At 40.4% G+C, this 26,947-nt stretch overlaps 1 protein-coding gene across 4 annotated transcripts in view; it reads right to left on the bottom strand.

Moving 5' to 3' along the window:
- Window positions 1-15,511, bottom strand: part of STAM2 (signal transducing adaptor molecule 2) — a 50,788-nt gene extending 35,277 nt beyond the window's left edge. Inside the window, exons 1-2 of one of the 4 annotated variants that reach the window (XM_047771921.1) lie at window positions 15,160-15,222; window positions 12,946-12,997 (exon numbers count right to left, since the gene is read on the bottom strand). Coding sequence is in view for 3 of the 4 variants with exons in the window: in XM_047771919.1 (XP_047627875.1) it covers window positions 15,160-15,199 (40 nt within the window). In the remaining variant the exon portion in view is untranslated. Of the gene's footprint in view, window positions 1-12,861; window positions 12,923-12,945; window positions 12,998-15,159 lie in introns of those variants that run through there. The other 3 variants (XM_047771919.1, XM_047771918.1, XM_047771920.1) reach the window with 3 other exon arrangements.
- Window positions 15,512-26,947: the final 11,436 nt, after the last annotated feature.

Raw genomic sequence — 26,947 nt, 5'->3', positions numbered from 1 at the left:
GGTCCCTGCCCTTGCTCAGTGGGTTAACGATCTGGCGTTGCCGTGAGCTGTGGTGTAGGTTGCAGACACGGCTCGGATCCCATGTTGCTGTGGCTCTGGCGTAGGCCGGTGGCTACAGCTCTGATTCAACCCCTAGCCTGGGAACCTCCATATGCCGCGGGAGCGGCCCAAGAAATAGCAACAACAACAACAACAAAAACAAAAAAACAAAGCATAATATACCATTGCCATTACTAATAGAAGCTTTAGGTGGGCTGGACAGATGGGTTTACTAATAAAGAACCCCAGACGTAGACATGCTTTAGCACTAGACAGAAGCAGACCTCTCCCTGCAGGGGTGAGCCCCTGCCGAATTTATTCCAAGAAGTAGATGAGAAATCCTTCAATGGCTGTGGAAAGACTAGCCAGTTCCTACAGTGAGGAAGGGCATATGGAGGGCCAGGTACTCCCAATTTATTAGTCAGGTAAGTCATCACACCAAGGATAGAGTGAATAATGAAGTAGGGGCAGACTCAGGGTGACACTAACAGAACTCCCCACTCAGGAAGGAAACCTCAAGGCTAGCGAAAAAGTATTGCCCAATAATACTGTGGTCATACTAAATGTATAACTTAAACTGCATTTCCACATCATAAACATCTATGCTCATAAATATATGTCTATACCAATATAGACAACAAAAAGACATTTTTAATAGCTGCATGATGTTCCACTATCTACAGTGTGGCCACGAAGTGCCTATACAAGCTAGTGAGAAGTTATCAGCAAACTGTAAGTTTATATTCATCAAGTACTCAGCCCCTCTTCCTTGTTACTGGCATCATGCATATTGGTGTCCCACAAGGAATAAATACAAAATAATTAAAAGAGGTCAGGATGTCACACAAAGGCCTTCCTGTAGATGTGCCACAGCATAAACACTTAATCTTGTTTATTGTCTTTCTCTGCCACCACTACTCCCCCTCTGCCCAACCCGCAGAAGGAACATAGGCTCCATGATGGCAGGAATTTGTTGTTTTGTTCACTATTATTATTTCTGATGCATAAAACAGTATTCAGTACACCTACAGTGGTGAGTAAATGTGTTTAATGAATGAATAAATGAATGATGCTTGTTGCTCCCTCACATTCTATTACCCTGATACAGTAGCTGTAAAGTGGGAAACGATAACAGGGTTTCTGAGTATATGAGTTCTAACAGCCTCTATGAGGCCGGATGTTGTCCCAGTGAAGTCTACGCAAATTTCTAGGTGGGCCAAGAGCTTCACCACTGAGCAGACAAACATCCAAGGGGCTGCACAGGATCAAACTTCAATAACACCACCATGGGGCAACAAAAGGCAATAGCACTACAGGACTTAAGAGGGAGATCCTAGTTCTCTGCTGGTGCACTACCTCTGGGAGTCTCAACAGGAAAACAGGGTAAGTGGGAAAGGGAAGGCCTCAGACGGAGACAAAGGACTTCATGTACAGTGATATATAGGTGACTAACTTTTTGTATAGAGTCTGAAGAGCAAATTACATGCATTACATGTGACTTGCCAGCTTCATGCTCAACTCTTCTCTCTGCTTATGATGGGGTTTTCTTTTTGCTGTACAGATCAATCGTTCTTTTTTTTTTAATATCATTTGGCAGTGTTATAATTACCTGAGATTAACTATTCACTCAGTTATTTATTTCTTTTCTGGGGAAATCTTTAGTTTTCCTGGAATTTCATTTGGCACATGGGGTGAGGAAAGAATAAAAAAGTATTTCTAGGAGTTCCCATCGTGGCTCAGCAGAAACGAATCTGACTAGCATCTGTGAGGATGCAGGTTCAATTCCTGGCCTCGCTCAGTGGGTTAAGGATCTGGCATTGTCGTGAGCTGTGGTGTAGGCTGCAGATGAGGCTCAGATCTGGTGTTGCTGTGGCTGTGGTATAGGCCAGCGGCTACAGCTCTGATCTGACCCCTAGCCTGGGAACCTCCACATGCTGCAAGTGCAACCCTAAAAAGACAAAAAAAAAAAAAGAAAGAAAAGTATTTCTACAAATTATTTTCATTAATTTCAACATCTAAGAATCTATTCTTTCCTCTTTGAGCTAAGAAGCCAGCATCATCAATTACCAATTGTTGTTAGTATACAAACATATGAGTACAAATACACATACTCACCCCCACTTCTCACATGCAACTGAGTCTGATTTTGGACCATACAAATAATCTATCTATTCCTACTAGAACTCAAAAAAAAATTTTTTTTTTGGCTGCTCCTGCAGCATATGGAAATTCCTGAGCCAGGGATCCAACATGTGCCACAGCAGCAATCCAAGCTGCTGCAGTGAAAACACCAGGTCCTTAACCCACTGCACCACAAGGGAACTCCCCTAGAACTTGACTGTTAATAATTGCTTTTTTCAATTTTAGCCATGCAATACACAAGTAAATGTGATGCCTACTCAATACCTCTCAAAAACCTTTCAATAATTTTTAAAATTGATGTATAGTTGATTTACAATGTTGTGTTAACTTATGCTGTATGGTAAAGTAATTCAGTTATACAAAAAATACGTATGTGCAAACTCTTTTTTATATTTTTTCCATTATATTTATCTCAGGATATTGAATATAGTGCTACTACTGTGCTGTACAGTAGGACCTTGTTGTTTATACAGTCTGTATGTCATAGTTTGCATCTGCTAACTCCAAACTCCCAGTCCATCACGCTCCCACCCCACCTCCCCCTTGGCAACCACAAGTCTGTGAACCTTAAATAGAATTTTTTTTACTTTATCTAATTTTTATAGAAAATGGAAAAATCTTAATTTAAATACTCTATCTGACATAGTCTACTTTCTACAAAGGAGTCACAATTAATCTTTTTAAAAAGTATAAAATCTAAAGATTTCATAATGGTCTGCCAAAAGGATTTCATTTTTCAAGTGAACAAAATAACAGTTAAATTATATACTTAGGAGTATTTTAAACTCCTGGAAAATTTGTAAATATTAGAATTAAGGAACCATTCTTCCATAGCGTGTCACTTTGCCCAGTGTTGGGCCCATATCTCACATTATCCTGGATCAAATGCAGAGGGAGAGAGAGTTCAAAGAGCCCTCCTGGGGCCTAAATGCTAAATTTCCAGGCTTTGGTGGGTGTAAATCATAACATTTCACACCAGGTTTTGATTACTGTGCATAGAGAGCCTCAAATACACAGTGAAATACTTCAGTAAGATTCTAACAATATCATAAAGAATCATTCCATCCGTATCTACGAGGAACAAAAAGACTTGCCCTCTATATAGTCCATTATGTTCAACACAGTATTAAGAAGAATTCAAGTCTACACATAAAACTTTTAATAAAAATCAGCTCCATCTACTTGTTTTAACTACATAAAACAAGAATGTCGGAGTTCCCGTCGTGGTGCAGTGGTTAACGAATCCGACTAGGAACCATGAGGTTGCGGGTTCAGTCCCAGCCCTTGCTCAGTGGGTTGACGATCCGGCGTTGCCGTGAGCTGTGGTGTAGGTTGCAGACGCAGTCTGGCGTAGGCTGGCGGCTACAGCTCCGATTCGACCCCTAGCCTGGGAGCCTCCATGTGCTGCGGGAGCGGCCCAAAGAAATAGCAAAAAGACAAAAAAATAAAATAAATAAATAAATAAACTAAATTTGTGGTAATTTGTTAAAAAAAAAAAAAAAAGAATGTCCATAAGAGATCTTCAAAGTTCCTCCTACTACGTTTGAAAATAAAAACTCATGACTGATCTGCTTTCAACCATGACAGAATATGCGGTACCAGATTTGCTATTCTACCAAAAACAAGTATAAAATGGGTGAACACATACAAGGCAACTGTGTTCACAAAATGAATAACCATTTGATATCTCTGAGGTAAGGGAAATATGAAGTGAGCCTCATGGTGGCCCCAGTGTTCTGCCTGGGAACACTTTCCTGCCCAAACACAAGGAGAACTGGGCCCAGATAAAGCAGCTAGGAGTCAGACCAGATTTCTGAGCACAGGGATTTCTCATGGGTCCTTTGCTGGTCAAAGGCTGTGACACACACACACACACACACACACACACACAGTCTCTGAAATTCCTGCTTGTATCCACACCCACTGAAGAGTCTTAACTTCTAGAATGGCTGTAGTTGGACATTAGCCTCTAAAGAAGTAACTAAAGTTAAATGAGATAATAAGGGTGGAGCCCTGATCCAAAAGGATTTGCATCCTTATAAGAAGAGACACCAGAGAGCTTTCTTTCCTCACATGCATAAAAGGAGGTAAAGGAAGGGCAAAGGGAGAAGGCAGCCATTTGCAACCCAAGGGGAGAGCCCTTACCAGACACCAACCCTGCTGGGACCTTAACTTGGACTCTGGTCACCAGAACTGCAAGAAAACAAATTACTGTTGCCTGGCTATCTAGTCTATGGCATTTTGCTGTGGCAGCCCAAGCAGACTAATACTCGGCCCAACTACAGTAGAGAATGTTTCAGGCATTCATTTGAAACCCCCAAATGGCTATCATACCTTAGGAGTGAAGGCAACCTAGAATTTAGTATAATATCAAAATATGCCTACCTCACAAAGAAAAGCAAGCCTGACAAAAACCTAAAAGATCCTCCAATAATATAACTACCTGACAGAATAAAACTCAACATTCTCTTTTTTTGTCTTTTTGCCTTTTCTAGGGCCGCTTCCACTGCATATGGAGGTTCCCAGGCTAGGGGTCTAATCAGAACTGTAACCACCGGCCTACGCCAGAGCCACAGCAACATGGGATCCGAGCCACATCTGTAACCTACACCACAGCTCACAGCAACGCTGGATCCTTAACCCACTGAGCAAGGCCAGGGATCGAACCTATAACCTTGTGGTTCCTAGTCAGATTCATTAACCACTACAACACAACAGGAACTCCAAAACTCAACACTCTTTAAAAGAAAACATAATTGAGCCTCCTTACAGAGAATAACTACAATGACCAGCATAATATAAAAAAAAAAAAATCACTAGAAGTGCAAAAATGTGTTCCACAATCAAGATAAAAGTAATCAATTAAAAATATTGATTTTTATCTTATTATTTGACATAATCCAAATTCTAGAATTAGTGAAAAAAAAAGTACTTTAAAGCAAGTATTATATATTTTTTCAAGAACTCAAAGCAAAAGATTGTCATAAGTGAGTAGATGATGAGTGCTTGGCAGAAAAATGAAAACTATAAAAACAGAATTCCTAGAACTGAAAGGTACAATATCTCAACTAAGACATTTCACTTCATGGACTTAAAGTAGATTGAAGAAACTGTTAGGGAACATGAACAAAAGTCAACAAAATTTATCAAATTTAAAGAATAGAGAAAAAAAAGTAAGAAAACTAAACAGAGTCTAGGTAAATTAGTTTTTTTAAATTTACTATGTAATAAATTATTGCAAATTAGTGGTTTTAAACACCACCCATCATTAGCTCATAGTTCTATAGTTCAAAATCTAAGCAGGCTTGACTGGGTTCTATGCTCAGAGTATTACAGGCTTGCTGGGGAACTGGTGTTATTTAATACATAGTAACTAAATTCATGTCTATTGGAATTATGTAAAGTGACGAATTCTTGTACATTAAAGCAGACTAGAAATAGTTCTTCAAATGTGCACATTACCAATACCTAGAAATAATCTAGGACAATATACTGTGTTCTCTGAATTCCATGTGTTTCTATTAGACCAAAAATAATACCCAATCACAAGGAAACTCATTATGACATATAGTTAAGACCGTAACAGAAAGCAATATAAAATTTTATTATAATTAGGATACTACATATCAATATCTTGGGACATGACTAAAGCAATGCTTAGATCTTAAAGGAAAAACTGCTTTTTCGTATTAATTTTTAAAAGTATTTTTAAGCACTGGGAACTCTGTCTAGTCAATTATGATGGAATATGTAATGTGAGAAAAAAGCATGTATACATGTATGTGTAACTGGGTCACCATGCTGTGCAGTAGAAAAAATATAAAGAAATAAAAATTTAAAAAAACAATTACATAGATCAATTGGACAAACCAAAAACAAAAAAGTTTATCATATATTTTCAAAAAAAAAGTATTTTTAGATCTTAAAATTACAGAAGAACAGTGGAAAACTGGCCAAAAAACTTTTTCAAAAGCAGCAAGTAAGTAAGTAGAATTCATTCTGGTATCTAACAGGAAACCACAGCTAACAGCTTTTACTAAATATATAAAAATGTTCTTTCTGTACCAATTTATTATAAACAAAATAATTATTTGAAAATATAGGACAGTCAGTTTTTTTCTATTTATAAATCAAACATGTTTATACTATTAAAATAATATGTACTTATTAAATTTCTAGATCACACAATTCTTGTGTAAATTTAGATTAAAATATTTAAATGCCTAATACCTCAAACTAAGAGATTATAAATATTTCACCTGCTCTTCTGACTCTGATGACAACAATCATACTTAGCATTTTAGAGTATTTGGATTTAAGATACTTTTTCTTTTAATTCTCCTCTCCATTTAATGTTTTGATTTGAGTAAAATTTTTTTTTTTAATTTTCCCACTGTACAGCAAGGGGATCAAGTTATCCTTACATGTATACATTACAATTACATTTTTTTCCCCCACCCTTTGTTCTGTTACAACATGAGTATCTAGACAAAGTTCTCAATGCTATTCAGCAGGATCTCCTTGTAAATCTACTCTAAGTTGTGTCTGATAAGCCCACGCTCTCATCCCTCCCACTCCCTCCCCTTCCCATCAGGCAGCCACAAGTCTTTTCTCCAAGTCCATGATTTTCTTTTCTGAGGAGATGTTCATTTGTGCTGGATATTAGATTCCAGTTATAAGTGATATCATATGGTATTTGTCTTTGTCTTTCTGGCTCATTTCACTACTTAATGATTAAGGGATCCATCCAAGGAGAGGATGTTACTATCGTCAACATATATGCCCCAAATATAGGAGCACCCAGATATATACAACAAATATTAACAGACATAAAGGGAGATATTGTTGAGAATACAATCATAGTAGGAGACCTTAATACTCCCCTCACATCAGTGTTTGAGTAAAATTTTTATTCATGCAAATCCTCAGTTTACTCTGGAGAAAGCAGTAAGATAAATTCTATTTAATGCACTACTGTTATTGGCCGAAGTGAAAACCAACTTACAGCTCTGAGTAATGATAAGTAATAATTTAATTAAAAAACAATAACAAGTAATAGCCTCAAATGTCTTACCACTTATGTTAAACCACTTACATTTCAAATGTTAAACCACTTATATTGAATCCAATGAAGAGTCCCATTTTCTAGACTAGGAAACTGAGAAAAGTAACTAGCACAAGATCACAGATAGGAAATAGTAAAACTGGGATTTCAATCTAAGCAGTCGGGCTCAGAGTATATTTGCTATTAAACTGCCTCTTGAGTGCAACTTTTGTTCAAAACTGCAAAATTTACTCTTCCCAACAAGTTAGTTTTCCGTTTCTCTGGATGAACATTTTAAACATAATGAATGTGACCAAGGCAAGATCAACTCTTGCTTATAAGGAAAAGGATCAGACAGAATGCCATGTTTAACTCCATTTACTACATCATCTAGTAATAAAATAACATACTTAAGAGTTTCTTGCTCTGGCGGAATACAGAAGACTGCCTGCCACTCTTCTTCATTTCACGCATCACCACCAACATTTGTGGGTGGGGTGGGGGACTAAAAGAGTTCAGAGAGTTGAACAGATAGGAAGGAAAAAGCTAAAAAATAATCTTCTACTCTCGTTTAATATTGTAAATCCTCTATTAAAAAGGTAAAAGGGGGCATTCTCCTGTGGCACAGCAGGTTAAGGATTCAGTGTTCAAGTCACAGCTGTGGTGCAAGTGTGATCCCTGGCCTGGGAACTTTCATATGCCACAGGCACAGCCACAAAAGAAAAAAGGTAAAAGGTCTAGGGCCAGTCTTTACATTCCTACAACTTGACTTTCTTCTTGTTCTGACAAGATGCCTCTGTTAGTTGAAAGCCATACTCAAGTCCAAAGAATGGGTGTGCTCATTTCGACAAACTTCACATTAGGGAACAGGCCAGAAGCATAAAGCTAGTGAGTATAATTGCCATTTTAACATACCTATCCAGAAGCTTCACGTGCAAGACACTCAGGAACAGACAGGAAGAGGAAAATGACTCTCCAAAGTAGCCACTAACATGCCAAAATGTCACTGATGGAGAATCAAAAGCAGTTGGGTTGGGCAGATGAGAATCTATGTTCTCATCTGTCTACCGAGGAAATTCTTAGGCACGTGTGGAGTACAAACATCACCCACTAAACCCTGAAGAGCCACCTGCTCTATTCCTAGCTCTGAAGCTTAAATTCTAGCTTAAGGTTTCTAGATAATTCACGTCAGCTCTGGTTCAAATCTGAATCCACGTTCTCATCTGTAAAATGGAAATTTAAATGGCTTCCATGCTTGAGAGTAGTTGTAAAAATTAAGTGAAAAGAAAAATGGATGAAAGACAAATGGATATTTCAAAAAAGAGGATATTCATTTAGTGAATATTAAATGAATATCACATTTAATATCTACATTAAAGATCAGACAAATAAATGTTAAAAGCCACAATGATTATAGCACTAGAATGGTTAAAATTCTTAAAATGATACCACCATGTACAGACAAGTTTTTGACATGAAACTCAAGAAATATGAACTAAGAATAAGTACGTGGCAGCTTCAGAATATCAATTAATTTGGGGGGCAATGTCTGATATCTGCTACATTGACCTTCTTAGGTTCAATCCCTAACATTTGAAATACAAACATTTGTTTACAATCAAGTAAAGTTACAGAGCCTAAAAAAGCAATGTTAAAAAAAAAAGTTCTTCCCCTTCAACCCTTTACCTCAAGTGATAGTAGTATATGTCACACATTTACCTGTAGAAAAATCATCCTTTTACCCTCTTTCCTAACTTTAAAATCACAGTTCACCCTTGAGCAATATGGGTTTGAAGTACACAGATCAACACACAAACTTTTTTCAATAACTATACTGATAAATTTTTTGAGATTTGTGGCAATTTGAAAAAACTTGCAAACCACGTAGCCTAGAAATATCAAAAAACCTAAGAATATGGTATGTCATGAATGTATAAAATATATGCAGATATATAAATAACATACACGTATTAATTGACTGTGTTATCAACAGTAAGGCTTCCAGTCACCAGTAGGCTATCAGTAGTTAAGTTTGGGGGGAGTCAAAAAGTGAATATGTGGACTTTCAATTGCACACAACGGGTTGGCACCCCTAACCCCCCAAATTGTTCGAGAGTCAACTACATAACCTAAGTATTATCAAGAAATAAAAAAGTACATTATTAACTATCAACATCACCAGTTCCTATGAATCAAAAATATAAACTACAATGTCTTCTCAAATCCTAAAAAAAATTTTAAAAATCCCTTTTATGCTTTTACTAATCTGATAAACCTACAGGAAAGAACAAAGGCCCCAAATAGCTAAGACTATCCAAATGAAGAAAAACAAGACAGGGGGGCTTGCCCTACCATTTAGAAAGGCCACTGACATTACAATGTGGTATTGGTACAGGATAAAGAGAACCATGCAGAAGAACAGGAAGCACAAAGGCCTCATACAAGGAAAGGTGTTTACTCTACGAAGGAAAAAGTGCTCCAAACTAGTGGGGGAAGGATAGACACTTCAATAAATGGTGATAAGACAATGCATTATCTATTATGAATTGACTATCCAATCAAATCCTTCCTTACATAAAGACCAAATCCAGGTGGATTAAAGACCTAAATGTGAAAATCAAACCTTTAATAAAACGTTTAGAAGAAAATATGACAAGACTCTTATAGACTCAGGGTAGAAAGAAGGCTTTTCTTCAATGAGAAAAATAAAATCAAGGGAGAAAAAAAATTACTAAATCAAAACTTCAATTTTCTTAACAATAAAAGGAATCAGAAAACAACAACCAATTGGAATATGTATATGGAATATGTATACTGGAATATGTATATTTGTATATATATATATTTGCAATTCACATAAGCAATGGAAGATCAACAGAGGACATATGCGGAACTCTAAAAATCAGTAAGAAAAAATAATGCAGCAGAATAGGTAGGTGAAAGTAATGAGCAGGCAATTTAAAGACACTGACCAAGAAATGTTTGAAAAGATGCTCTACTGTAATGAAATTGAAATGAGTTGAAAGCAATGCTTTACTTCCCACCCATCAAATTGGCATCAATTTTTAAATCTGACAATACCCAGTGTTATCAAGAATGTGGAACAACCTCACTTCCACTGCTGGTGGGGGTAAAATCTCCCACAAACACTTGAAAGGACCATTCTGTACTATTTAAATCTTGCAACTCTGCACTATATACTTTTTTTTTTTTTTTCTTTTTTGGCCAACCCAAGGCATAAGGAATTCCTGGGCCAGGGGTCAGATCCGATCTGCAGCTGCGACCTATGCCACAGCTGTAGCAATGCCAGATACTTAACCCACTGTGCTGGGCTGGGGGATTGAACCTGCATCCTGGTGCTGCAGAGATGCCACAGATATCCTTGTGCCACAGCAGGAAATCCATATATACACTTTTATTAAAGAATTCCTCTCCCAGATACAATGCTTGGAGAATCTCTCAGTCTTATGAACAAGAAAAATGGGTAAGAACTTTCATTACAGTGTTTCTATAACAGTAAAAAAACTGCAAAAAAAAAAAACCTTTATGTATATTAGCAGGAGAATAGATTAAAAAATGTGGACTATCACATAGCTCTTAAAATTCATGAATTAGCACTACAAACATCAACATGAGTGACTCTCACCAAAAATGCTGAATGACAAGTTGCAAATGACTACAAAGAACGGTGCTATTTTTATGAAGTTTAGAAACATGCAAAACAATACATATATGTGTATGTATAATATATATTATAAAATAGAGTTTATCTATTTAGAGAGTGTTTAACTTTGAGAAGAGAGCAAAAAGAATAGTATCAGGTAGCTACTAAATACAGGTAATTTCAACTGCATCTTGAGTATTTAAAAAAAAATGAATTGTGGCAAAATTTTAGGACTTGACATAACTGACAGAAAGAGGAGTATACATGCTATATTTTGTACTTCATGCTAAAAAGATTTCATTGTTTAAAAAACTACAAAGTACATTCATTAAAATTTGTAACTATTTTGGAGTTCCCATCGTGGCGCAGTGGTTAACGAATACAACTAGGAACCATGAGGTTGTGGGTTCGGTCCCTGGCCTTGCTCAGTGGGTTAAGGGTCTGGGCGTTGGCGTGAGCTATGGTGTAGGCTGCAGATGTGGCTCAGATCCTGGCTTTGGCGTAGGCCAGTGGCTACAGCTCTGATTCGACCCCTAGCCTAGGAATCTCCATATGCCACAGGAGTGGCTCAAGAAAAGGCAAAAAGACAAAAAAAAAAAATTGTAACTATTTTACTTAAAGTTGTTGTTGTTGTTTTGTTTTTTGGTTATGCCCTGCGTGCATCTGGAAGTTACCAGGCCAGGGATTGAAATCTTCACCATAGGATCCTCAACCCAATGTGCCACAATAGAACTCCTCAGGATTAGAATGTGGGGTATCTTATGCAAAAGAAAATATAGGAAAAAATGGCTGTTAAAGCTCTCATTCTCATCCATACCAAATTTTTTTTAATTTTAGTGCTTTGCAAAGATGATAACAACCTCAGGTGTTCAAGGATTACCTTAATAACTACATAAATGTATAAAGTAAATTCTATTATTGGAGTACTATCCATATGTCTGTTTATATTTAGGTTTCTTTTAAAATTTCATTGGAGAAAAAGGTTTCATGACTGAAAACCTCAAGCTACCTCATTCTCAAGGTATTTGAACACAATGCAAGCAAAAGACACAGCAATATATGCATTCAAATTTCACTTGGAAAAATCTCCTTTTAAGATAAAAGGTCATACTTCAATCCAATGTGTCAGAAGAGTTTTGCAGAGGTAGAATTTGAGCTTAGCTTGGTGGAACACAACTAAGTATCTCTTTAAGGAAGGAGATACCACCGGTTGTTGAAAAAAGCAAAAATCTATCAGTAAATAGTAAATGGCAGAGGAAGAAACTGGCAAGAAAGATTGCCTGGCTTAGGAGAAAAAAGAGGCAAATAAGAACTGGAGTGAGGGGGCAAAAACAGACATGACTTGGAAACCAATATCATGAGACTGGAAAAAATGGTACAGAATAAATGAAAGGACATCTCCCCTTTTAACTCCACCACTAAATCTTCCTATTGTGGCTCTGCCCCCCATGTTTTACTGTCTCTTTGGAATCTCCTAACAAGGTTGCCCCAACCAGGCTCCAGCTTAGGAAACTTACACACCCCTTTTAAGATGAAACTCAGGGCCAGGGTGGGGGGAGGGGGGACATGTATGGCCATTTTCTTTCTTTTTTTCTCAGCATAGCCTCAAAGGAATTTTATTCAACTAAACAAACAATTAACCCAGATTAGAAGAATTCCAATAAATATTTAAAGAGCTCTAATGCTACCATACCTAGCATTCCCTTCAGGATTTGTAGTTTCTGACTCCAAGAAAAAGTAGGAACTTGCCAGAGTTCCTCACCTCCCAGCCTTTGGTCTGCTTCCACTAAACAAGCCACAAACCACTATCAACCTAGGAGTGCCTCCCTGGACATCTAGACTCACTACAGCCTTTTCTTGGGGTCTCAGGGTCTGAGAAAGGGATTTCTTCCACACATGCACGATGTCAGAAAGACTGTTCACCCTATAGTGAGACTGCACCGACCAAAGGTCCATTATAAAATGACCATACCACACATATAGTAAGAGGTGGTTACTTCCTGCAGATGTAAGTGCTGTCAGAAAAGCAGCGAGAGAGAGAGGATACTGTCAACACCTTTACAGAGGTTTCTGCCTGAAGGTCCTCATCTTCTCTTCAAGGAAGATGACTGTTTTAAAGAAAGAAAGAATGTAAAGCATCTTCTGTATTTCCAGTACTATACTTTTCACATTATATTACAATTATCTTTTTATGTGTATATGCGTCCTGCATTAGACCAAGAGTTTCCTGAGGGAACCCAGTTTATTTATTAAATTTGCGTCCCCAGAACTTAACACAATGTCTGACACACAGTAATCACTCAATGCCTGTTTGCTGAATGAAAGGCAAACAAAGCTATGACAAAAAGAAAAACAATGGTCATAAAAATCAGACTGAATCAAAGAGCGTACGTAAAAAGGACAATGACCTTGCAAAGGAACATTCCTATGGAGAACTCAAGTTAAATATTGACTTGCTTGTCATAGTACTTAACTATTGTATTTCAAATTAAAAGGGGCTTTAAGTTTTGAAAAATGCAATATATAATTTTATTTCTATCACAGAGGTTTAAAGCCGGTTTGACCTGAAACCCTTAGTATTTCATGCTGCTTTTTCTATTAATTTCAACCACTTGCCTGAAAGAAGTTACAATCGAATTCTCCATTTCATCTTTAAACTGTCTTTTGGATATTGACTTCAGTCATACTTGAGTTAACAAACAAGTACTTGAAGCTTTGGTTGATGGCACTGCCCATGAAATAATTTATACAGTTTTGTTTTTTGTTTTGGTTTGGTTTTCTTTTCTTTTCTTTTCTTTTTTTTTAGTCTGAACAGCAGTGTCTCTTTTACTCCAGTGGTACTAAACTGTGACCCACTGAACTGTGCAGGAACCTCAGGAGCCACTGAGGGGGAGGATTAGAAAAGCAAAACAGGCAGAGCAACTCCACTTACTCCTATCAAAGTTTTTCAATCAAAAAACAATAGGCTTCCAGAAAAGATCCCCCTTGAAGAGTTCACAGGTTTTAAGTTTGAAAATCATTTGTCTTATTCTATTTTGCCTTTTCCCCCCCTCTACGATAAAACCACAACGGCCATAAAAAGTGCAGGTCTCACTGCAACAAAGGAAGACACCAGAAGGTGTTCCAAAGGCTGATGCTGTGAGCCTCAACATTATGTTTCCTATGTTTATACCAGTCACCAATGTTAACCTACCAAGAAAAAAGTTGAATGAAAATTATGAAAATATATATTTGAAGGCTGTTTAAGGGGGAAAATATAATTATACAATTTTTGGCTCTCTGGGAATGAAAGGGACTTATTCAACACATTTGACTTCTGAGCACGCTTTTGGGATCCCAAAATATACCAAAATTAAGCATTTTTGAGACTTTCCTTATACTGAGAAAATTATTAACCATGAAACGAGTGCCTCAGTGCTAGATGTGCAAGATTCTGTATGACTAGCAATTTTCAGCGATGCGTTTTTTCACTCCCCTAAAACGCTACTACTGCTACAGAAATTCGCAGTTATTAATTACTGCTACAGAAATATCTACTTAGCCTGTTTCACTGTTTTTCTAATGCCATAAATAAGTTCTCATACCCAGTCCATCTTTTCTTCACTCCATAGTCACTGAGTCCTAAGCATTCCGACGATCCCAAATAAGTAAAAGATCAGTTGTTCTGGACTGTTTGGAGAACCTGGGATTTTCCTTTTCATACACTGAGACAAAGCCTCTTACAGCACTTGCACCATCCATGATAGAATAACACTTCCAACTCTCATAAAGAAATCCGGAGGCCGAGCTTGGTTCTATCAGGGCCTGGATGCATGTGTACATAAGCCAGGTGAAATAGGTTCTTCCGGTTAAATGGGGGCAAGCTGAAGTCTCTAAGCAGGTCTGGACTCTTGCATCCTTCCCTAAGTGCGGGGGAGTGGAGGGAGGAGGTGACACTAGACTCAACCAGCTCTACAGAGAATTGGAAGTTTGTGTCCTCAACTCTGCAACTGCTTAATCAGTCAAGTCTCCAGAGAGCCCCAGGCTCCTCCCTATTCCTGCGCCTGGAGTGGGGAAAGGCCCTCTTTCGAGGTCCTCAACTGCAGGAGGACTGGAGACACTCCAGAGGCTGCTTGCAACGCACTCACGAAAGTTGCCCCTTGAAAAATCCCAGCTGCTAGGCAGCGGGGCCACCCCTTTCTCTCCCTTTGCTGCTTTCCAGTCCCTGGAGTCGCCCCCGCCCACTTTCCAGCACAACAAACAACAGCTTGGGGCCAGACCCAGCACTTACCCACGTCTTGCTCGAAAGGGTTGGCGGTGAACAGAGGCATTTCGCCGGCCCGGAGCCCTAGTGGCTGCGGTTAGGCTAAGGCTCGGCAGTGGCTTCCGGCTGGGAGACCCGCCGCCGCGGCTTCTTAGATGGCTCAGCTCCGACTGCCTCCCCGCACTTCCGCCACCGCACCTGCCCTGCTTCCGCCTGACGGCCAGCTCCCGGTATGCGCTCCGCCCCTAATTCCTCTCCCAGGGCGAGGTCCGGCCAGCCGCGGGCATCTTCTTAGCGCCGGGTAGTCGCCGCCCGCCGGGAGAAGGCGGCAGCCCTGGTCGGAAGCTCCTGCAGGGGTCAGGCGGCCGCCGTGGCCACCTTCCCATCGCTAGGGCCCCAGCGAGCCACGGAGCAGGGGACCTTCAGGGCCGGAAGTCGTCGCGCCTAGAACTGGCGACGCCAGGGGCGCGGAAGCTGCTGAGCCGGCGCAGCTCAACAGGGGGCGCGGTGGTTCGGGATTCTCTGCAGAGGGCCGCGGGTTCTGACCAACAAGTTCCCTTAGGTTTAGTTTTTTCCTAAACTGTGGGCTAGTCCCAAGCGGACCTGGGCCCTTGGCTGCGTTCGCGTCACAGTCCCGTTGCCCTGGAGACGAATGGATCCTTTTGGCTTTGACAGCCGGGGAAGGATTTGGCTCTGCTTTTGGAGCGGGCTGCAAACCCCCTGGAATAACCACCCTGGAAAGGGGTCGTAGAAGTTGTTATGGTTCTGTGGGGATTCCTCGCTCTTCGCATTCCGTCGTGCTCTCGCCCTGAAAACACTGCTGGACTCAGGGAATCCAAAGAGTGAGGCACACTCCCTGCCTTCAAGTTGCTGACAGTTTTATGGGAGTGGTGTATAGCATATACGTGACAGTACATGATGATCCCGCTAAATAACTGGGATCACAAACTCAAATTCCCATGTGAGCTAGCCAGGTATTGAATATGAATTTGAAAGCATCCTTCCCACGGACACACTCCCAAACCCTCTTAACCTTGTTTAATGTTTCTATAGCATTTGTCACTTCCTAATGTGTCATTTACTTATTACGTTTTCTGTATCTCCTCTTTAGAGTGTAAACACCATGATTATTTTTGTTCACTGCTGTATCCCTGGCATCTAAAACTCTGTCCAGCAAGCAGTGGGCGCTCGGTACCTTTCATTTCTTTCAAATCCAGCCAAACAGCACATGGCAGCTACCAGTAAACTTAAGCGACTTGTTGAAGTGTGGCCCCTACTAGAGCTTCCAATTTTTCTTTTTCCTTTTTTTTTTCTTTTTTTTTCTTTTTTGGGCCACACCTGTGGCATATGAAAGTTCTCTGGCTAGGGGTCAAATCAGAGCTGCTGCTGCTGGCCTACACCACAGCCACAGCAGTACTGGATCTGAGCCGAATCTGTGACGTAAGCCGCAGCTTGTGGCAACTCTGGATCCTTAACCCACTAGGCAAGGCCACGGATTGTACCTGCATCCCATGGATACTAGTTGCATTGCTTACAGCTGAGCCACAACAGGAACTCCTAGAGCTTCCAATTTTTCAATGATTTTTGTAATATTAGGAATTACTTGGAGTTCCTGTAATTCTTCTATATATAGAAGCAGTCCAGTCCAGTGTGAGAGGCTACTGGAGCACTTAAAGAAGAGATATTGTAGAGATATTGTATTGAGATGAGAGCAAAGGACTGACTGAGGACCTGCCTTTGGAAAGCATTTACATTTTAAAGAGGCCCCTTTAGCTCTTCCATCTTTACTAGCAAGCATACTCAAGAATCTGTAGGTACTTTTCTGCGCCTATACTCAGTCTCTTGGTGAGTGCAAGTAACAAAACATTTAATAGTCACTGAGAGCCAAACCATGTGTTAGAAACAAGATCAAAGATTGTTCGTGAATGCTTCACCTAATGTGAAGTTACTGAAGGCTTAAAAGTAGGTCAATGACAGCCCATAAATTCTAGTGTGTAAAGAAATGCAACTTTTTCATTTTTCTGTACTACAGCCTCTTTTGAGCCCCAGTCTCCCTGATAACAAAATAATCTCATCAATTTCAGTTAAATTCAGTCTCTAGAGATTTTTGATTTTGTTGTTGTTTTTATTTTGGGCTTACACTCAACAAATAGCCTTACCTCACCCCACTTTCTCTGAACGTAGACCAAGATCCATCCCCAAATATATTCTTCCAATTCTACCAGTATGATATTTGGTGAATAACCCTTTTCATTCCAGAAACAGAAGACTGTGCTTCCCCAAGTCAGACCATGATGAAACTTGATCCTAGGTATTGGTCTAGAAACTCTGAAGGTGATTGTGGGAAATCTTGAGAAGGGAAAGTAGCATCTTGGAAGGCACCTTCTTCAGGTGAGGCTTCTCCATGATCTTCAGGCAAAGGGAGGCCCCTACCCTCTAGCCTAGGAGCAAATAACCACTTCTGTGGGTCCAGAGGATTGAGGTAAATGAGCTCAAAGTTCCCAAGAGTATCCACCCAGATAGCCTAATCCTAGGTCTTGGTCTCATTCATTCCCCAGCAAGTCCTGACTTGAGTCTACACTATGCTAAGGGTTATGAATTCAACCTTCTTTTCAATTCTGCTACTCTTACAATCAGGTTCCATGTCTGATTTTTTTCTTAACTGCAATCTTTCCCTCTGGCTACAGTAAATAAAGCTAGATTGCTCGCTTGCTTGCCCTCCCTCCCTCTTTCTCTCTTTCTCTTCCCTTCTCTCATTTTTCTATTTGTATTTCAGTTTGGCTAATGTGTGTCTTTGCGATGCATGGTATATTATTTTTCATTAATTTCCAAAGCATTTGGTTTGAGTGTTTTGTTTTGGGGGTTTTTGTTTTGTCTTTTTGGGCCATACCCACAGCATACTGAAGTTCCCTGGCTAGGGGTCAAATCGGAGCTACAGCTGCCGGCCTGTGTCACAGTCATAGCAACGCTGGATCTGAGCCTCGTCTGTGACCTACACTGCAGCTCCCAGCAATGCCAGATCCTTAACCCACTGAGTGAGGCCAGGGATCAAATTGCATTCTTATGGATGCTAGTTGGATTCATTACCGCTGAGGCACGACAAACTAAACCTTAGATTTACTTGGATTTTACCAATGTTTACATTAATGGCCCCTCCTTGCCCCCAGATCCAATCCAGGTGTATCAAGTGTCACCAAGATCACCCCCAGGTTCAATGACTCATTAAGGACCCACAATACTCAGCTTATAGTCATCAGTACATGACTGTATTTTATTACAACCAAAGGATACAAAACAAAATCAATAAAGGGAAATGGCACCATAGGGCAAAGTCTGGGGGCACAAGCTTCCAACAGTCCTCTCTCAGTGGAGGTACGCAGAACATACTTAAATGCTCCAGCAGTGAGTTGTACAATACGTGTGAAGTGTCATCTACAAGGTAAGCTCATTGCAAATTCAATGCCCAGGGTTTATGTTGAGGGATAGTCACCCAAGCACCTTCTGCCTAACACACATCCATACTCCAGACTCTCAGAAAGAAAGCAGGTGTTCAGCATAGACCACATTGTTTGTACAAAGGGTTTAGGCACCAGGAGCCATTCTTATCAGGGAATTGTGGGAACTTTCCCAAAATCTAAGTTCCCAGATGACAGTCAAGGGCCACATACTTGTAAGCAGGTTTTTACCTTTTTATATGTTTTCTTTTTATGGCCATACCGGCAGCATTATGGAAGTTCCTGGGCTAGGAGTCTGAGCCACATCTTCGACCTATGCTGCAGCTTGTGATAAGGCCAGATTCTTAACCCACTGAGTGAGACCAGGGATCAAACCCCATTCCTCATAGACACTGTGTTGAGTTCCTAACCCACTGAGCCACAACAGGAACTCAACTTTCTCTTTTTTTAATTATTTTATTTTATTTTATTTTATTTTATTTTTTGGTCTTTTTGCCTTTTCTAGGGCCGCACCCGTGGCATATGGAGGTTCCCAGGCTAGGGGTCTAATCAGAGCTATAGCCGGCCTACACCAGAGCCACAGCAATGTGGGATCCAAGCTGCATCTGCAACGCACACCACAGCTCACGGCAATGCTAGATCCTTAACCCACTGAACAAAGCCAGGGATCGAACCCTCGTCCTCATGGTTCTTAGTCAGATTTGTTAACCACTGAGCCACAACGGGAACTCCAACTTTCTCTTTTTAAAAAAAAAAAAAAAGTTTAACTATGGTTGATTTATAATACTGTGTCAGTTTCAGGTGTACAGCTTCAGAGTCTTTTCCATTACAGGTTATTACAAGATACTGAATATAGTTACCTGTGGTATACAGTAAACCCTCGTTAACTTCTTCTACATATAATGGTGTGGCAAGCAGGTCTTTCTAAGGATAGAAGTCTCAGGCCTACTATGTTAACTCTTTTCTGCATACCAGAGTATCACAATTCATTTGGTTATCCCATCTCCCTAGGCTCCTCTGATTTGTGACAGTTTCTTTCCTTGTTTTTCCTTGTTTGACCATAACAGTCTTGAGGAGTGCTGACCAGATGGCCTGTGGATGGTCCCTGAATCTAAGTTTGTCCTAGATTTGCTAAAATCTAAGCATTTTCTAAGCATTTCCTAAAGATGTTTTTCTCATGCTTAAATGGGTGTTGTGGGATTTTGGAAAGAACATCACAGAGGTAGAGTATCCTCCTCACATCATGGTAGGGAGCACATGACATATGGTGATGGTAACTTTTAGCACTTGGCTAAATGTAGCATTTGCCAAATTTCTTCACTCAAAAGTTAATATTTTTCTCTTTTCCTACTCTGTTCTTAGGAAGCAGGTCACTGAGTGTCACCCAGCCTCAAGGTGACAGCTTTAAGTTTCACCTTCAGTAGAGGTTGAATTATTAGAATTCTTCTGTAAGGAAAATTTGTCTCTTCTCTATTTACCCATTTATTAAATTGCTTATATAACTATACATCATGTATGTTTATTTTATATTTTGGGTTGTAATCATAATATATTTTGTTGTTGCTGTTGTCTTGTATGTTTTTGCTATAGTTGTTCTAGCTTTGGTCATTGGGAGTTCTTTCAGTTGACTCTTATGTCCCTTTGATGTGTCTCTTTTTTTTTTTTTCCTGAGCATTTCTTTACTTTCTGGGACTACAAGATGCTCCAGGCTCATTTTGTATATTCTCTGCTACAGTCTTAGAATTAACCCTTTCTCAAAGGCACCCTAGTTCTGAAGTTATCTTTATAAGCTGCCTTAGATGATTCCTAGCTTTCATGGTGTGCCTTGAGTAGAGAGCTGGCTAACCTGAGATTGTCATTTCCCTCCTGCAGCACATTAACTGTGACAAACAACACCCAACCCATGGTTGTTATAATTGCCTTCACCTCTCTCACATGCTAGAGTTATTGGAGCAGCCAGTGCACACCCTTCCACCTATTGCCAACCCCAATTGACTTAGTAATTTTTATGCTACAGAAATAGTTTTCAATATTCGGCATCAGAACCACATGGAGGGCTTATTAAAAGCAGACTGATGGACCCTACTACAGAGTTTCTGATTGAGTAAGTCTTGTGTGGAGCACAACCTAAGCCCTAGCCAGATAAACAAAAAACCTCACACTAAAGGCTGTTTTCCCTCAGTTCCTTTTATCCATTATATGTCTGGCTTTCAGCCAAGATTCACAAAACATCTTGAAGAGGAAGCATCCAAACTAGATTCAGGAGGACCCTGGTGGTGCAGTGGGTTAAGGACCCCGTCTTGTCACGTTTATGGCTCAGGTTCGATCCCGGACCTGGGAACTTTCGTATGCCAGCAGCACAGCCAAAAGAACAACAGCTAGATTCAGACAGGACAGGGATGTCAAACATGTCCTCAAGCTCATAGATTCTTTGGCCATGTCCAGGCTACCAATGAGCCTCTTAAAGACATTCTTCGTTTTCATTACAGTATTTTTGATTTCTAGGATTTTCTTTTGATTCTTTGTTAAGAGTTTCCATCTCTCTGCCTATATTACTCACCTGTTCTTGCAAGTTGTCCACTTTTCCCATTAGCACCTTAGCATGTTAATCATAGTTAATTTAAATTCCTGGTGTGGTAATTCTAACATCCCTAACATATCTGAGTCTAGTTCTGATGCTTGTTTATCTGGCTAGGCGTTAGGCTGTGTTTACTGTTTGCTGTAGCTATAGGTGTCGGAGACTAAATATCCACTGGTGTCCTTGTTTTTGTCTCCTATTGTCTTTGGGTACCAGAGAGGCTTCTTAAATAAAGTCTGAAATATGGAATTATTTCAGTTGTAGTCTCCTCTTATTACACAGGAGCCCTGTTGATGTAGTGAAGTGTTGGGGGGAGTGGATGTGTTCCATAATCCTATGATCTATTGACTTTGTGTCCCCAGCTGTGACCTTCGTAAGTCCTTTTCTGGTTTACGCTTTTCCCTCTTAGATGAGACAAGACTAGATGGTGCTAGAATTTGGTGTTTCTCTTCTTCCAGGTTAGTTATGCTCTGGTAAAATAGTTTCTCTTGAGGTCAAGACTCCTTGAGAAGAACCGAATGCTCTGGGCTTATTTCAAAATGGCTACATTCCTTCCCCCTCCCACTGCCAGAAGCACAAGGGGATTTTCTCTGATCTTCACTTCGGGAACCTGGTAGGGCAACTAGAAGTAAAACTTACAAAAATGTGGAAGCCTCCCTATTACTGGGTCCTCCTGAGATGTTTAACTCTGAGAATTGTCCACAGTGAGACTCCAGCAATGCATCAATTACAGTTCAGCTTTCTTATCCTAGCACTGGTTTTGGCAGAGACTTCTGCCCTAGCATGTTGTGATTCTCTATATTCGCCTGACTCTCTGATTTGGGGGCAGCTGTTTGCCCTGTGACCTCAGTTCTCTGATGAAGCCAGGAAGAGTTGTTGATTTTCAGTCCAGCTTTTTTTCCTTATTGTGTGGACCAAAGCAACGCCTCCTAAGCTCTTTAGGTGCTGGACCAGAAAGCAGAAGTTGGCTTTTTTATTTTTGTCTTTTTAGGGCCATACCTGTGGCATATGGAGGTTCTCAGGCCGGGGGTCTAATCAGAGCTATAGCTGCTGGCTATGCAGGGTCCAAGCTGTGTCTGCGTGCGACTTACCCCACAGGTCATGGCAATGCCAGATCCCTAACCCACTGAGTGAAGTCAGGGATCAAACCTGTGTCCTCATGGATGCCAATCGGGTTCGTTAACTGCAGAGCCACTGAGGGAACTCTGAAAGTTGGCTCTCTTTTTCCTCTTTCCTATCACACGCACTACAGTGTTTTGGACCAATGTGCTAGAAACCTTAGAATAAGCTCTACCTCTGCTCTTATTTTTCCAAATTTTCAAAACTTAATTGCTTCTCTTCTTTCTTCAAACTTTCTTTTTTGCTGTCCACCCACCCCCTCCCCTTGGCGTCACCTCCATTCTCCTCCAGGCTCTCTCTCCCTCCATGCCTTAACAATTGTTCCCTTTGAAAAAGGGCAGCCGTTGTAGAGGGTGAGAAGGGGCTGAGATCTACTTCATGCTCTGTCAACTGAGTCATGAACCCATAAGGCTACATCCCTAGCAGAGAAGAGACCTTTCCTTCTAAAGATATCATATGGGCTAGCCTAGCCCCTGCACACAAAACCAACTTTGTTATCCTGAAACATCACTTTTGTGAGTTTGTTCCCTCACTTAAGAACCTACTGGATTTCTGCTTGGCACAGAAATTTCAATCTGGGCTCTCTATCACCTCCGGTAAATAACTCTTTTTTCCCTACCCAGTAACCTTATTTTCCATGGCTTAAATAATCAGGTTTTGAAGTCAGATGAAATGTCACATCATGGATTTGCCACTGACTACGGGACTTTGAGAAAATACTTAAGTTCTAAGACCCTTGGTTTTCTTATTTATAAGTATATTCTTCATAAGTTTGCTATGAATATTAAATGGGATCAGGAGAGTTTTTCATATAGTGTGTTCTTAGTAGCCCTTATAGTAGTTATTAATTGATTAAATGTGTTTAATATTTGCACTGTTCAACATAGTAGCCACTAGCCATCTGTGGCTATTGATCATTTGAAAAGTGCCTGATGCAACTAAAGAACTGAATTTAAAATTTTATTTCCTTTTAATTAATTCAAACTTAAATGGCCACATGTGGGTAGTGGCTAGCATTTAAGACAGAGCAAGCATGAGTCAACATTGTGAAAATCAGTTGAAGGAAGTAGAAATATATTTTGTCTGTATTACTTATGTCTCATGATATGTCTCTTTCTAAAATTGCATGCTTTCATCTTTCACTTATCTTTTACCCCTTTTTATTTTTCACATCTGGAAGTTTAAGATCCAATTCAACACCCACCTTCTCAAGAAGCATTCCTCACTTGGTCCCAGTCCATAAGTCTTTAATGTCTCTGCAACTTGCATTGAACAGATGGTCAGCATCGCACTCCTCAGCACTTAATATGTCTTTGGCTTATCTTGTGCAATAATTGCAACTCCCCAAAAGCACAACCTAAGGATCTATGTGGTTTTTTTATTCTGTGTCCCTCCAAAGCAATTAGCCCATTACTTAAATTATGAAAACACTGTATTATAGATTGAATGTGTGTGTTCCCCCATTTATAGGTTGAAATCTAGCCCCCAATGTGATGAGATTTGGAGGTGGGGCTATTGGCCTGCAATTAGGTTATGAGAGTGTGGCCCTCATTAATGAAGGTAGTGCTGTTAATAAGAAGAGACCAGGGAATTCCCTTCATGACTCAGTGGTTAGTGAACCCAACTAGGATCCATGAGGATGCCGGTTCGCCCCTGTCCTCGCTCAGTGGGTTAAAGATCCAGTGTTTCTGTAAGCTGTAGTATAAGTTGCAGATGAGGCTCAGATCCTACATTGCTCTGGCTGTGGTGTAGGCTGGCAGCTGTAGCTCCGATTGGACAATTGGACCCCTAGCCTGGGAACCTTTGTGTGCCACAGGTGTGGCCCTCAAAAGCAAAAAAGAAAGAAAGAGGCCAGAGAGCCTATCCCACTCTCTTTCTGCCATGGGAGGATATGATAAGTTAGCAGTCTGCAACCCAGATGAAGAGTCTCCCCAGAACCTGACCATGCAGGCAGACATAGCAGCAGACTTCCAGCTTCCAGAACCAGAAGAAATAAATTTCTGTTGTTTGTAAGCCACCCACTTTCTGGTATTTTGTTTTAGCAGCATGAACTAAGACACAATGAACAAGATTATGTTTGATAACTTGTTCTTTACCTCTGTGATTCGTTCTCCCACATTTCTGACCCCCACCACCAAGTTGGATGACAGAACAAAGCAGTGCCCACATAGCCAATAAGATACTTACTTATGTTTTTCTTTCCTTTGTGGAACTTTATCTTCCCCACTCCTGCACCATAAACAAAAGCATTTGTCAAGTGTAATGCACATTTCCCATTTAATTAACACTGAGTGCCTACTATTTACAAAATACTAGTGGTGAGTGCCATGAAATTGGTACGATAACTGCCCTCAAATGAGTTATATTCAGAAAGGGAGAGTGATTTATGAAAAGGATTGATTAATGGAAGAGAATACACAGGAAAAAGGGAAATACCTGGTGTTGGCAGAATATAGAGCCACGGTATTTTGTTAGGTAGCTATTTAAAATATTTTACTTAGGGGTAGTTAGCCCAACGCATTTGGTGTTTGCAATGTTTGGTGTTTGATAAATTTTACCTTGAATGAACTCTCACAAATTGGATAGGTCGAATCCTTAGCAAAGTAAAAAGAGAAACTATATATAGAAAAAATCATTTTGGAAATCAGCTTGTGAAAAAAAAGATAACATGGATAAACTCTGCTTCAATATAAGTAAATTTGTATGTAAGCAAATCAATACATTTAAAAAAATAAAAGTATGTCACTAGAAAAAAGCTGAAAAAAGAGAAAAAGAGGAGTTCCCATCATGGCTCAGTGGTTAACGAATCCGACTAGGAACCGTGAGGTTGTGGGTTTGATCCCTGGCCTCGCTCAGTGGGATAAGGATCTGACATTGCCGTGAGCTGTGGTGTAGCTCACAGATGCAGCTTGGATCCCGAGTTGCTGTGGCTCTGACTTAGGCCAGCAGCTACAGCTCTGATTAGACCCCTAGCCTGGGAACCTCCATATGCCGCTTGTGCGGCCCTAGAAAAGACAAATAAAGAAAAAGAGAGAGAGAAAGATAACATGGAAAATTAAAGGATAAATAAATGATAAAAAATATTAAAAGGTCATGTTAAAAAGGATGGAGAAGGAGTTCTTATAACATGGAAAATTAAAGGATAAATAAATGATAAAAAAATATTAAAAGGTCATGTTAAAAAGGATGGAGAAGGAGTTCTTATTGTGGCTCAGTGGGTTAAGAACTTGACTAGTATCCATGTGAATGAAGGTTTGAGTTCTGGCCTCACTCAGTGGGTTAAAGATCTGACTTTGTCACAAGCTGCACATGTAGGCATTGCTGTTGCTGTGGTGTATGCCTGTGGCTGTGTATATATATATTTTTTCTTCTTTTTTTTGAGGGCTGCATGTGGAAGTTCCCAGGGGCTATGAGTCACGAATCAGAGCTGCAGCTGCCAGCCTACACCACAGCCACAGCAACACCGCATCTGAGTCACATCTGTGACCTACACCACGGCTCAAAGCAACACCCAATCCTTTAACCCACTGAGCGAGGCCAGGTGGCGAACCTATATCCTCATTGATACTATTTGAGTTCATAACCCACAGAGCCATGACTGAGCTGAACTCCACGTGTGTATATTTTTTAAAGAAAAATACTGATGGGGTTTATGGTAAAAGCCCATGGCTGCAAAGGCCTAGCTTCACAGAACTCCTAGCAGAATTGGCTGATTCTATTCAGTAACATTCTTTGCTGAAAATACCACTGAGGAGTGCTTATAATGTAATTACACCAAAAGTTAGCTTATTTTTTACTTGATGATGCTCTTTAAACTGGAGCATTATTCATTTTCCCCTTTAGCAGCTTCATTACCACACTCTGCACAGTAGGTGGAGATATTGCTTCACTTCCTGTCAACTGCACTGGCCTTAACTCCAAGATACAGAGGCAAACATTGAAACAAATTTCAGGGACATAATTTGGCCAAATTTAAAATATTGCCCTTTCTATTTACCTTAAAAAGTCATATGAAAATACCTCATTATAATCTCCTAAATTTTTGTATATCTTACATTAAGAGTTTAATAAAAAGCATTTGTTTACTAAATCATTTTGCCGATGAGTATCAATAAACCAAGGTGTGCTATTTTATTTTATTTGAGTTGAAAGTGACCCAGTTTTGTTTTGGTGTTGGAGGCCACTCTGCAGGGGTGAGGGCTGTACAACCTGCCCTCCCCAGAGTGGGAGGCCCAACAAATGACCTCAGGGCCCAGGCCTCCAGGGCAGGGGCCAGGTGGTTGTGCAGCTCCCAGGACCCAGTGAACAAGGTGGGCTGTGCAAGGAGAGGGGGAATCAGGCAGAGGCCTGGAATGGCTCAGACTGGGGAGCTGGGTTGGGGGATCTGAGAGGAGAGAATACAGAATCCAAGAGCTGGGAGGCTGCAAGGGGCGTCCAGACCCCTTCACTTTTGTCCTGTGGCTCTGGGTCAGAGAGATGAGCCCAAACTGTCATCCTGCAGGAAGCAGGGTCTGCAGTGAGGCCAGACGTCGCGGCCCCGGAGTCGGCTCTGTGCCCTAACCGCTGCCTCACCCTCAGGGAAGGCGCATGCGGGGATCCCGGCACTGGGTGCAGAGTCCAGAGAGGCGGCCCCCTTCTCTCCGCCAGGCCAGGCAGGCATCAC

Source organism: Phacochoerus africanus, chromosome 3, assembly GCF_016906955.1.
Source record: "Phacochoerus africanus isolate WHEZ1 chromosome 3, ROS_Pafr_v1, whole genome shotgun sequence".
NCBI classification, from domain to species: Eukaryota; Metazoa; Chordata; class Mammalia; order Artiodactyla; family Suidae; genus Phacochoerus; species Phacochoerus africanus.
The sequence above is the reverse complement of the archived record's forward strand: the minus strand, read 5'-3'. Positions and strand labels throughout refer to the sequence as shown.